Below are 13,421 nucleotides of genomic sequence, written 5' to 3'. Positions count from 1 at the left end.
GAGTTGGAGCCACTCCAACTGCACGTCACACACGCAAGGAACCCTTCGAGTGACAGAGAAGCCAAAATACTTCAATAACAAAGAAAACCCGTTTTAAAAAAGCAAGGTTTCTATTTAACGTGTGCACTTGACTTCCAAGCTACTTGAAGTTAGGGCTGCTGTGTCTTTTATTCCATAAAGGAACCCTCTGCATGCCAGGCAGGGTGCTAGGAGTCAGGGCACAGTGCTCAACCAGGCAGACTTCATTAAGCAAGTCACTGTTGCAAAGACCCTGTAACAAGAGCTCGAACAGGGACGTAAAGGGCGTAGTGGGTGCTCACAGCACCGTGACACTGAAGGGTGAGGCGGGGGCGGGGGGGCGGGTGTGGAGGTACGCCAAGCTGAACTGGGGGGAAAGGAGAGAGAGGGAGCTGGCCACACACTAAGAAGGGGGGACGTTGGCCCCAGGGAAGGGGCTGAGGAGGGGAGTGCCCCAACCAGCCACATGTGCCATCCGGAGAGATGGTTATGGCTGCAGTGGATAAAACAGGATGACCCTGAGGCTTGGGCCAGGGTGAGGGCTGTGGGCATAGAAAGAAAAAGCGGAGGGGTGTTTAGGAAATAGAAACTGTGTGTGTATTTGGGCGGGGGGTGGCGTAAGAGGGAGAAAAAATCTGAGGTGACTGTGGGGACGGGGTAGCTTTTACCTAGACAAGGAACGCCAGAGGAAGAGCCATTCTGGGGAGAAGGGCTCGATTTTGGGTGTGTTCCACAGGAAGGAGTGATGACTACCTGGGTCTGGTGGGAAGACTGGTGTCGGAGGTTAGCACACCAAGGGCAGACCCAGGACCATCTGTCCTTGGCTGGGCACCTTGGCCTGATGTGCAGCACAGAGGTGCCAACGATGCTTGCCGTTGGGACTGTTGCTTCATAGTCTCAAAGACCTACAGACACTCGGCTCCTCCATCAGACACCATCTCGGGCCGCCTGGTGCTTCCCTTACTCTTGGGATTATTTTTCACTTCTAAGTTTTATTCCCAAACTGGGAAAGTACATTGGAGAAAAACGATCCTAGGAAATCTGCACTGACTGAGATGCACCTATGGAAGTTGTGGAGTGACGTGTGGTCCTGTGGCCCAGCCTCGGGCTTGAGCGGAGCCAGCGCTCACCGGGGAGGTGGGCACTGCAGGGCACTTGGGGTGTCAATTGGCTGCCCCTCGAGCTTCATATTTTTTCTTGTGTATCTTTTATTGGCTCTTAAGGAAACATGCATGTCAAAAGCAGAGTTTGGGAATATTCAAAATTAAACTACAACTCCATTTTTGCAGTGAACACAAAGTCTGGCCAGGTTGCAGAAGTGACAAAGGGCGACAGAGTTGGCCCTGGTTCAGGAGCACAGTGTGCCCGTTCCCAGCTTTTCTACAGATCCATACTGATTTAGAAATAATGCTTTTAAATTACCTTCAATAACCTTATTACCAAACCAGCTGTGTGTATGAATACTTATCAATGCGTCCCTGTGCATTAAGGGAAAATGTATGTCATACAAACAGTCTAAATATATATTACTGAGATGGGAAAAAACAAACCCTCTAGTTAAATTGCTTTGCTGTAATCAAAGGTTAATCACTGCGTGAGCACGTGTGTGTGTGTGTGTGTGTATGTATATACGTGAGTGCGTGTTCCCGGGCCCACGTGCACGCGTCCCCTTTTTCTCCAGGGTTCCCTTCTGGTTTTGGGCAAACCCGTCCATCCTGCCCCTACAGTCATACTGTCTGGCAGGCAGCTCACATCGCCATTCTAATAGTGGAATTAATTTCCCCAGATTTCTAAGAGTTGGAGAAGCTAAGAGGTGATTTTGAATATTTTCTTTCTGAGCCTTCTAGACCTGCAAGCTCAAAAACTCAGAAAGCCGGCAGAGAGCAGGCTTTGAAGCGTCTGTCTGGGGAGGGGCTCCAGGGTGTGCCCCAAGAGCAGCCTGCCCGTCTCAGTAACACTGCCAGGCAGTCTGGTGTGCGGGCGAGGCTGTCAGGGCTGTGGTGGAGTGTTCCTTGGCGTATCATGGCTGGCTGCAGCCGTCGGGCACGCTGCTGTGGTGGCTACTTCCCGCTTCCCAACAACAGGCAGGTGAGTGAGCTGATGTGGCCCTACATGGGCCCCGCGCCGTGAGCAACAGAACTAAGTGACGTCCTGTCGTCTGTGATGGTATTAGAAAAGCTATTAAGGTACATTATTTTATACATCCTCCCCATCTCTCCATACTGCTTTACTTAATTTGTGATGAAATTGTTGAGAAAGGGTACTTAATGTAGGACAGTCAGTAAAAGTAATTTATCATCTTCCCGCTTCAGTGCTCACGTTATCAGCGAACTCATTTTCTGCATTCATCATGCAATCAGCCTATTATTTGCATATTAATCAGGCAGTGGACCATGAAAGAACTGCATCCCAGCCAAATGCCACACTATCTCAGGAGAAACACTCAGTAATTATCATACATCAGTGTTATGATGTGGTAATTGATTATAACATCTTTCTGCTGCCCCTGGGGAGCCCCTCTGCTAACCCAGCACCAGGCACTCTGGACAGATTGTTCTTTTCCTCCCCAAATCAGAAGAACCACTGCTGTTCTCTGAGTGCTATTTCTGTGGCGTATTGATCCTCTCTTCCAATTTCATGAGGTATTTACTGACCGTAACTCAGGAATGAGAGGGTCTAGCCAGGAGGAAGGCATGTCCTTCTGGACTCTGCATGTCCTCTCTCCTCAGCCTTTTGGCTCTGGAGGCGCTGCTCTGGCTTCTGAGCAAGTTCCCTTATCAAACGAACGCTGCAACTTCAGTCTCCCTTCATTGCAAAGTTGGTACAAAGGCAGTTTGGCTGCTTTATTTAGGTGCCAAACGACAGACTAATTTTGGGCCTCCTGTAAAGGACAAACCCAACATCTGCCAATTCAGACTCTGGCTATATTTAGGAATCTGGTTCCAAAGGGAAGAACAAAACACAATCAAGATGAGGCCGGTGAGGGAGCCTCCTGGCAGCTCTGAGCTATCCAGGGCTCACTCCTCACTCCTTGTGGGCAGCCTGAGTGTGGCCCAAGGGTTGATCCACATGGGTTTCGGGTCGGGGTTCTGGGCTGGCTCAGGGCCACTGGCAGCGAGAGGGCATGACAGCTCAAGGGTGGGGCTATCCTTTCACAGAGAAAGGACCTCAGGCCACCGTGTGTATTTTCCTTGGATTTAGACTGGAAGAGGTTTCAAAGCAGCACAGATCTGCATCCCAGGGATTATACACTTTGCATTGCAAAACTTAACAGACTTGGGTCTGACTCTGCCACTGATTTTCCGCTGGGTTCTCTGCCCCTTTCTTGCCCAGGTCCCCAGAAGAAGCAACAGGGTGCATCTCAGGGTAACTCAGGAATCTGATTTTCTATTCATTATTGTTTTTGTCTTAGATCTGATTTTTGATTATTTGTCCATTTATAATTTTAACCCAATTTTGTTCCTTGTTTTGAAACATGATCTTGACTTTTTTCTGATGTAGTTCTAAGGACCAACCTTTCAACCCATCGTGGGGGGACCAAATCCTCAGGGCTGAGTGACAACTCGTGGGGACTCTACTCAGGTGCCCTGTGACACCTCCGAGGCAGCGAGGATGCTGGTCTCAGGAACACGTGTGCTTCTTTCACCTTCTTCTGGGGGCAAATTGCCTCTCATCTCTGAGCCTTGGTTTTCTCAGTAATGAGGGAAATCCCTTCCACTTATTGATTAAGGATTAAAGCTATTGCTCTGTGTGGGGCACACAAACGATGACCACCTTTTTAAAATTACCTGAGGATTTTTAGGCATTTAAGCTTGTTCATCCTACCCTAGAACCAAACCATTGAAAACAGAAGTCCCCATTTGCTCCTATGACCTATTTTTGCCTTTTGTACTGAATGCCAAATGTACGGTAAATTCTGTTTTCCAAAGAATGCTAAAAGTGAGAGAAAGGACACGTGTCCAGGGGCCTGTGAGTAGGGCCCGCTGGGGCCTTCTCCTAAACGGGAGTCAGGGCGTGCCAGCAGGGAGGGTTCAGGCCGAGCGACAGAGGACTTGACTGAGATGCTGCTGCCCTCCCCTGTGCCGGTAGCACCCCTACACCCAGACAGGATGGCTTGCTTCTGTACCGATTGCCCCAAATGGTCTGAGTGATGACCTGCAGTCTTACTCTTGAAGTTCAAGATTTTGGGTCAAATGAAGATGGAGGGGCAACATCCAAAGATGGATGGCACCTCAGAGGAGCCAAACGTCAGACAGCTGCATGCGGGGCCTCCTTCAGCGGCCCCTGGGTGCAGTGTTCACACTCGACAATCACCACCCAAGGAGAGGGTAGCTGGACTTTTCTGTTTTAAAGCCAGAGGCCTGACATTTTGTGTGTGAAGATATACTATTCTACGGCTATCTGTGCACACGTGAAACGACATATAATGGGAGCGGTTGCAGAGGTATTTACTGACTGTAAGAGGCGGACGCTATTCTGGAGGCTTTCACATACACCCTCATTTAAACCTCCCAACAGTCTTTGGGCACAGGTACTTTATTTTTCCTATTTTATAAAAGAAGCTGAGGCCCAGAGAGGTCAAGTCACTGCCCGAGGCCACACGGTCACTCAGTGGCAGAGGGGGGACGAGCCCTCGGCAGTCTGCTCTCAGCCTGCCGAGTCATACTGTTGCTCATGTTTTCCTGTTTTGCGGTTAAAATCTATCGACATATCTCTCATTAGTAACTGGTTAAATAAAATATGGTACATCCAGACATAGGAATTCCCCAGAGCTGTAAAAAGAGGAGAAAATTCTCTATGTACTGGCCTAGGAAAGTCTCCATGACCTAGTGCTGAGGTGAGAAAAGCAAGGCACAGCCCCACGAGTCCTGCATGCTCCCTTCTGGGTGGAACAAATATCTAGATGCATGAGCTATCTGCAGGAAACTGGGAACAGGATTGCTTCCAGCGAGGGCGACTAGGGCTGGGGGATGAGGGAGGCAGGGAGACTTGTTTTTAAAAAGGGTGTAAGCCCTTTTAAATTTTGCATTTTGTAACTATGGTGCACTTATTCGAAAAATCCTCACAAAGGATAGGAAAAAAAAGTCAAATAAATCTCTTACTCTGGGTTATTCCTACTCTCTCCTCTTTTTTTTGGAGAGGCAGGTGACAAATCCCACTCTTGGAACAAAGACCTCTGGGGGCTGGTTTAGGCCACAGCAGCCCTTCCCAGGGATTGTGACGACAACGTGTGCTGCTTTGAGACGAAACATCAGGTGGCTGTCTCGCTCAATGGCTGGCCACCCCAGGACTCCTGTGCGGGGTCTGTAGGCGCAGTGTGCTCCAGGGGAGGACAGGCTGGGTGGGCTCGGCTTGTCCCACCCCCGCGCCACAGGCGTGAAAGGGCCTCCACACTCCCTCTGTCCTCCTGTGTTAATGCTGCAGGGCAGCTGTTTCAGTATCACGTGGCCAGTCCCCACCATGAATCCCACAAATGCTGGCGAAGGCTGGGAAAGCTGACAAAGCAGCATCTGCACACAGGGGATACAGGGAGGTGATCCTGATGTCAACTTTCAAAGGAGCTTGTGAGAAGTGCATCTTTCTGTCCTGCAGCTTGCAGGCTGGGTGGGGGTCCCCCCTGCCTTACCCTCCTCTGAGGCTGCTCTTGGGAGTGGCGGGCCTCAGCCTGCCTCTCATCGCTCCTGAAGGGTTAGCTGCCGCACAACCCTTTTTACCTTAGCTCGGCGGAGATAAGGTTGAAATTGTTTCAAAGATGTTAATTAGAAATAAATACACGCAGTGCAGTTTCCTAGACCATCCTGGCAGGTACTGCAGCGACGCCTCACCCGAGGCAGAGCAAGATACCACTGCATCCAAGGTGCGACAGGACCTTCCTGGACGCTGGGGGTATGTCCCCTGACCCCTACTTTAGCTGAGGGTCCCAGGCCTCCCTGGCTGGCGCTGGGGCACACGCTCCTCCTGACTCAGACTTCTCATCCCTCCCTCCATTTGAACAAGGTCTTTCTCCACATGGGGCTGAAGAACCCTGCCTTTGGGCTTTGGGCCATCACAGCCCACTGACTAACATGCGACCTCCCCATGTGGCATCTTTGCTTTTCTAGGAGGGTTTTCTGAGCCTCACAAGCCCCACCCTGCAGCCCTAGACAATTTCTCCTTGAACTGTCTGTCCAGCTTGCCGGGGGCACATTCAGCAGCTGCTGGTGCTATCTCAGTGTGCCAGGCGGTGCCCCCTGCAAGCTGGAGGCCACGCTGCTGCTCATCCAGTCCTGAGACTAGCCTGCCTGCTCCATGGTCAAGCAGAGGGAGCTCGTTCCCTGGTCACAAATCTGGCTCCTGGTGGTTCACCTGCTGAGTTCTTAGGCGAGGGGTTTCACCCCTGAACTCCAAACACCTTCTTCAGCCTCCAGTCTCCATCCTGTCATTTCTTCAGATCGGGACTGGTGAGAACCACGGTGGGCTGTGCCACCCACCACTGGCTGAGGCCCATCTCCTTTCAAGAAAGAGCTGCCCACAGGGGGAAGGAGCGCTTTGGGGTGAGATGTGGCAGCCTAAGCATCCTGGGCCCAATGTCACCAAGGGGGCTGGTCACAGAAGTCACCTGAGAGCAAGGTCCCTCCCTCTGCCCTGCAGTGTACACTTTTCTTCTTATTATACAAGCCTTAAGGCAGTAATGGCAAAGTATTCTACATAAAGGAAAGACAAATCCATCCACAATCCACTTTCCTACTGTCACTTTAAATGAAAAAATAAAAGACCTCTGAATTAGGGGCCCTAATGTTTTCACCTCTTTCAAAAGTTCCATATATGCCATGTTCTGTCCCGTCAATGAACCTTTGTATCTGCAGAGCTCTCCACCCAGAACACTCTCCGCCCTGACTCCTCCCTCCTCACGGCCCAGCCCCTCCTCGAGACTCCCTCAGCACCGTGGGGCCACCTGCAGACCTGTGGCTGCACGTGCCAGGTGACAGACAACGGGAAGGTAGGTTGTGTCTGAATCCAGAAACCTGTCCTTTCTGACCTTAGAGAACTCCCTTATTATGGCACTCTTCGTAAAAAAAAGTGCCAGTGCAGGTTACAGCCAAGAAAGCAAAGCATGAAAGGGCACTTAGTTCTCCTGCCCAACATATGCAGTGCGCGCAGAAGGCTGAACCCCTGGCCAAATGCTGAGCAACGGCCACCTGCTTATGGAGGAGCGCTTTCTAGTTCCCACGTGCCTTTCCAGAATTCTCTTCTGTTTTTGTTCTGTTGTTTGTGGCTATGTATAAATTAGTTAAATACAAATCTTGTTGGCTATTCAAAATAAACAAAAGTTAGAATAATTCTTTTTGGAGAGAACCAGTAGTTACTTTCACTGACTTATTTTGACGAAAGAGAAAAAAAAATCAAACCAAATCTAGTCTAAGGCATTGAATGGCGTTTTGCCTGCTTTACACACTGCCATGGAATTTTCTAGGGGTGCAACTAGCCCCTCCTTTTCCTATTAACGTGTACTCAGATGCCCCACCCTGACTTAGTCATTAAAATTGAGGAACTGATTGCTTATTCAAGGAAGCTGCATCAGAATTTTACTGCTGAGTTCAAAGCACTAAAATCCTGGACATATTTTCCTGGTCATCTCATGGCACGATGCATATTAAAGAGCCATGATGCATGTGAAAGGAACACTGGCCTATCCCCACCTGGGGCTTGTGGCCATAATGGGGGGGTGTCCCAGGCGGGTCCACCCTTGTTAGAGGAGGACTGCAGCAGCTGTCTTCCCAGGAGGCAGCGGATACTCTGGTTGAGAGGAGCCACGTGGAGCTCCGGAATTCTCCATGGGCGGAGAAGCCTGGGAACCTGCAGTTCCTGACTGCCATGCTGGGAAACTCGGATAGTTTATGATTAATCTGAGGAGAATTGGCTTGGACAGCTTGCAGTACTCCATCTGACGCTGGTGTGGACACTTATCCCTCCAGTAAATGCAGCGCTCCCAGGTTAACAAGTTACAAAGCCGATCGCACTGGGCAACTCCTCTATCAGATTTCCGTACGTAAGGACTAACCGGCAGTCAGGAAAATCTGTTTCTTTCCCTACCCCCCACTCACCCCTCCTTTAGACTTGTCTCTTGTCTCCTTTTCCCTAGGGGCAAAAAGATTAATCACACCAAGGAACTGTGAATATGAAATGAGTTTTAAGGAATGAAAAAAGAAAAAAAATCCAGTGTTTTACCACAGATCATATCTATCTACTTATGTACCTACACCACACACACACACACACAAACACACACACACACACACACACTTCATTGTAACTCAAGGTTTTCTTCCCTCTTAAAAAACTGCTAACTGGTCAGCAAGAACCGTAGGCCACACTCAGAGCACACAAGTCTTGCTTGGCCCCTCCCTTCTCCTTCTCTGAGTGCTTCCTTTGCTTCCCCGGGGCACTGCTACTAGTACTAAGTGATGCTCGGGCAGCTGATGGATGATACCTAGGATGGAAGACAAACTACACGGAGACTTAGAGAGAACCGATCCCCAAAGGACCAGCTGCAACTCTACCTTCAAACAGGCTTGCCATATTAGATCAAAGACGGCCCTGGATATAACCACTGCCTTCCCCGCCCCAAGACATTGGACTTTGGAATCTTTGGAAGAAGACACCAAAATGTTTGCCGAAGACTAGACTACCAGGAAATATATGAACAGGTAACTGATCTGAAGTTCTGTCATTCGAAATTTTTTTTAAAAAGTTACTCCTATGACTGGCTTAGAACCCTTTGCGTTCCTTACTCTCCAAGGCCCTAACTAACGGCTTCCCAGGCAAAGCACAGGTCACTAACAGAAAACGGCATCGACTGTCCTTAATGCCCAAGGCCATCACCCCAAAGCTCAGATCATCAAAGGAACATTCAGAAATGGTTATATCCGCCAACAGGAAAAAATGATGATGCAATCGAAACTTCAGTTTCTCCTCATCGTAAAACTGACCAGCAAGTTTGACATATAAATCATCAAGGAAAATGGAGACACTGAGGGGCAACAGAGCTGGGCAGCAAGACGCAGACAGGAATTCCTCGGTGAGGAAAGCAGATTCTATGTCAGCAGTTTGCTGTTTAGATGAGTGAGGCCGCTCCACTCCTGGAGCACCTTGTCGCCATGGCAACTAAGCAGAGCCATGCATTAGGTCCACTAGATCTCTCGGCTACGAAACTGTAGCTCTTACTGAATGGCTGTGGACAGAAGGCAAGTCTTCCAAAGTCCTTCCATACCTGGGAGGCTAAACCAACTGCAAGGTCAGTTTGCCGGCCTGTATTCCCAGACACTGAGGGTTTCTCACCGTGAATCAAGAACAAACCAACCCAGGGTTGGATTTACCTTCCTGCAGCCAAGTTGCCTCAGGGCAGGGGCCTCATGGAACCGCAAAGGACAGAGCGTCTTTCTGGGTGTGGGGGTTTCTTGGAAGGATTCCGAGGTAGCCATGGTGAGAACAGGGACTCAGAATCCTGGGGAAATCCTGGGACCCTCCTGTGGGGGAGCAATGCTGAATGCTTCCCCAGAGACACTGATTTTTTAAGCTGTCAAGGAAGATTCTGGAGTCTCACAGTCATTCATCCCAATGATTTACCAACACTGATCATTAAAAAATAATTCTGTTTTTCGAATTTAAATTCCACATACTAAAAAGCACAGCTACTTATATATTCAGAAACACTTTTGAAAGGATAACACTGATGGTAAAGAAATTTCAAACAAAGGGTAATTACCAGCCACAGTCTTGCCACTGTACAATAATCTTTCTTTCCACTTTGAAGCACGTTCTAGTCTTGATCCAGAGAAACATATTTGCTTAACTGCTGTGATGATATTTAAAAGTTTATATTTTCCTGGAACATAAGAAATATTTTTCCTATTTCTCCAGTCACCACAATTCTTGTTTCTACTGATGGTTTTCCTAGTGCTGCCCGACAATGAGGTGCGCCATCAGCAATCCATCTCCTGTCTCGCTGGGATGACACGCGAGAGGCCCACCTGCCACTTCTTCCCAGAAACCACCGGGAAGTTCGATATTGCTCACTTTTATTCAGAGGCTCACTGCCTCCTCCTTCCTCCCGCCTCCGATCTGCAGACTTCCCAAGAGTTTTACATCACTTTATTTTATAAAGTAACTTGATATTTTACAAATATCATTTACATTTCTCTTAGGAGCCCTATGTGTTTTTCTTAGGTTGGAAATGTGACTGTTGTACGAATGTTCCAGCACGGTAGTGACTACCTGCTATACAATAAAAAGCAAAAAGCCATTCTTCAAAGATTTGTTCAGACACTGAGAAAGTTTTGGCATTGATCATACCCGACCTGGAACTGCAGGAGATTTCCTATTTTATTTAGGAACGAGGGATTTTGATCTAAGAAACGTTAGTCACATTCTGCCAAGTTCAGTCCTGACCCTGACAGGGCAGCAAACAGAGGCTCTCTGAGAGTTTAAGAGGAGGCCAACTTTCTGTTAGTGCAGGAGGCAAGGCTGATTTTTCACACAAACGTCCACAAAACTAGCACACACAACTATGTCCATTATTTTCCCTGCTGAGTTTTGAATGCGAGTCAGTACAGCCCGAGTTCTCTGGTGCTTGCTAATTCAATCGACCGACCCAGATATGAAGCCAGAAGGAATTCCACCCCGATCCTTCTTCAAAGGGACAACCACTCCATTTAGATGTCCAGCCAGGAAACCAACAGCTCAGGCAAGATACAGCCTTCCAACCCCCATTTTGGTCAAAATCAGAATGGAACACCTAAAACATACAAAAACAACCTAACCGGGAAGTTCACTGCATCCAAGGCGCTCTGGCTGCATCTGTGCGTGGGTTTGGCGTCTTGCAGCGTAACGGCCGCAGCCAGCCAGCTGTTCTCTCACTACACATGTTTTCCCTCGTAAAACTTCCAGCAGGCTGGCGGGCTTCACGCTCCTCACTTAGCTTTGTTTGTGTTTTCAATGAATCAATGGGATATGGAGACTAATCAAGATGTTTAGAAAAATAAGGGAAAAAGAAGAACAGCTCCTGATGCCGCTGTTCCTGAAAGCCGGCCGAGAAAAGCTCTGCCTCAGTGGGAGCCCGGGAAGGACATGCAAAGGAGAGGCTCTGGAGAACAGGCACGTGGGCCTGCCCAGCCGGCTGCAGCCACGGGTCCCCCGGCACAAATGCCACGTCTGGGACCTCACAACTCTCAGACGCCGTCTGGATCTGTACTCCAGGCCCTCCATTGCCACCTGTTTCCAGGCTGGATCCACAGCCTCAGCCCCGCTCTGCTGAGTGTCACTGGCTCTGCATCCAGCCATACCCTGAACTCTGACCCCACTTGCCTCCATTTCCCTTTTGCTGGAAGGTGGTTCAGGGTCTTCCAGATGGACTTGACTCCCACCTACCATGACCCCGCTGGAGAGTGATGTGTGTTCCCTGCTATTAGAACGGAAGCCCTCCCCCAGCACAGAATCGGTCCCTGACTCGCACAACAGCCCCCAGCCTCGAACACAGGGCTTCACACCTAGAAGCTGACAGACTGATGAAAGAATGTGGTGGAGAGCAAGAAAACGCTGGAGGAACCCTGTACTCAGCTGTCGACCCTCTTGCTCTCCAACAAACTACAACCAGAGATGAGAAAACATACAAGGCAGGGAAATATTTCATACAAAACAACAGAAATCAGCTCGTTACCTGAGCTCACACAGCCCTGCTGCAGGGGGTCCTGTAGTGACGTCACAGAATGGAGGACTAAATAAGAAAAAGGGATACAATTAAAGGAGGAAAAATGCCCAGGGTTTAAAGTTTCCTAATGCACTGAGCGCAGCAGAAGGGGGACAACGTAATGTCCCAAAGGCCCAAGGGAGGGTCTCCACTCCTTATGGGGAGGGGCCAGAATGAAGGGGAACACACAGGCAGGCAGAAGGTAAGACCCCAGCTGGGGACTACGCAGAAGCCATCGCCTGTGACTGATTTTCACCTCTGGCTGATTTTCTTTCCTGATTCCCTGATTTAGCTACTTGACTTTTACGTGTATTTATGTATAAACAGCATTTTCTTAATTGGTAACTCATTTTCTGCTGCTTATAAAATTAGCCAGGCACAACCTTCTCTCCCCTAAAAACTAAAGTTAGTTCCATGGCAACAGGTGGTGGAGGAAGCGGGGCAGTTCTCTGACTCCAAGTGCCACGTGGCTGGCCGCCTCCCTGTTCAGATGCCCCTTCTCTCTCCCCGCATGGCCCGGGGCTGCCCTCACCTGGCCCCTGCTGCTGTCCCTGGACCGGCAGGATGCCCTGGCCCAGCTCGCCGTTGAGCCAGAGCTGCATCCGGATGAAGGGTTCGCGGCCTTTCTGGGTCAGCTTGCTCCATGGCTTCGGCCGGGACAGCATGTCACTGACGCTGCCCTGAGACAGGCCCAGCACCTGGAGAGGCACACAGAGACCCTGGCGTTAGCGCCCAGGGTTGAACGTGAGGCTGCAAAATGCTTTACTGACGGGCACCAAGTGCGGGAGGTTTGACGAGAGACAGGACACAGAGCGAGCACTTCTGGGGCTGAGCAGAGAACCACTGCCTGCCGGACGGCGACAGCCTGGAGTAGGGGAGTCAGCTTCTCAAGGTCACCCATGGGCTGATGCCCTGGCATGGGAGCCATAGTTTTAGTGACAGCTTTTAGCTCCCAGGGAGAGGCAGTCTGGGAAAGGGAGGGGTGGAGTCTCCATCCTGCCAAGGCTGCAGGGTCGTTGTCCTGACAACCCAAGAGGAAACATTGAAACCATCTTGCTCTTTGCTTGGTGGCGCCAGGAAAGGCTGAGGTGCTGAGGCCAACGACCCCTTTGGAGGCAAAAGCAGCGGATGCCAGCGGGACGTGGGAAGCCAGACTCCTCTGCTGGTGCTGCGCCAAGTTGGCATTTCGAAAGGTTCGCTCTCTCTGATCACATCCTGCTCTGTGGTCGGGGGCCAGAGGTGAGCTGGTGGCAAGAGGGGAGCCAGTCTGGGAGTAAAACTCACTGCAGACAATCGACAAGTTGCATGTCCATACCCGAGTTTTCTTACGCTCGCATATGGCCATACATATGTATGGGCACAAACACCCCCCCACAGGACACAGATGCAGCCCAGAGATATTTAGGGGCTGCATCCGATCACTCTTTTGAAAAGTTCTCAAGTTCCAGAATAAACTGCACTCATGGGCCAAACAAGTTCAACGCTATTAAGTCTCTGCTAAATTTAAGGCATGAGCACAAATGTCTATTTAAATGTTCTCAAATGATATTTTTACAACACTGAACTAGAAATTTCAAGGGACTTCAAATTCTCATCCTCATTGCTATCCCCGCCATCACCTTTTGCAGAATCAGGACAAAGAGATCACAGTCAGGTATAGCAAGGATTCATAGTATGG

General features: G+C 49.7%; 1 protein-coding gene across 11 annotated transcripts in view; it reads right to left on the bottom strand.

Annotated features, from left to right (window-relative positions):
* The window catches only part of CUX1 (cut like homeobox 1), a 346,311-nt gene that overhangs the window by 52,295 nt on the left and 280,595 nt on the right, over positions 1-13,421 (bottom strand). For 8 of the 11 annotated variants that reach the window (XM_033111153.1, XM_033111158.1, XM_033111154.1 and 5 more), the window contains 2 exons: positions 12,276-12,441; positions 11,714-11,770 (listed from right to left, as the gene is read on the bottom strand). The exons of the other annotated variants lie outside the window; for them this stretch is intronic. In XM_033111153.1, the coding sequence (XP_032967044.1) occupies positions 11,714-11,770; positions 12,276-12,441 (223 nt within the window). The remainder of the gene's footprint in view (positions 1-11,713; positions 11,771-12,275; positions 12,442-13,421) is intronic. 11 annotated transcript variants of the gene reach the window in all.

Source organism: Rhinolophus ferrumequinum, chromosome 7 (assembly GCF_004115265.2).
Source record: "Rhinolophus ferrumequinum isolate MPI-CBG mRhiFer1 chromosome 7, mRhiFer1_v1.p, whole genome shotgun sequence".
NCBI classification, from domain to species: Eukaryota; Metazoa; Chordata; class Mammalia; order Chiroptera; family Rhinolophidae; genus Rhinolophus; species Rhinolophus ferrumequinum.
Note: the sequence above shows the minus strand (reverse complement) of the source record. Positions and strands in the feature narration are given on the sequence as shown.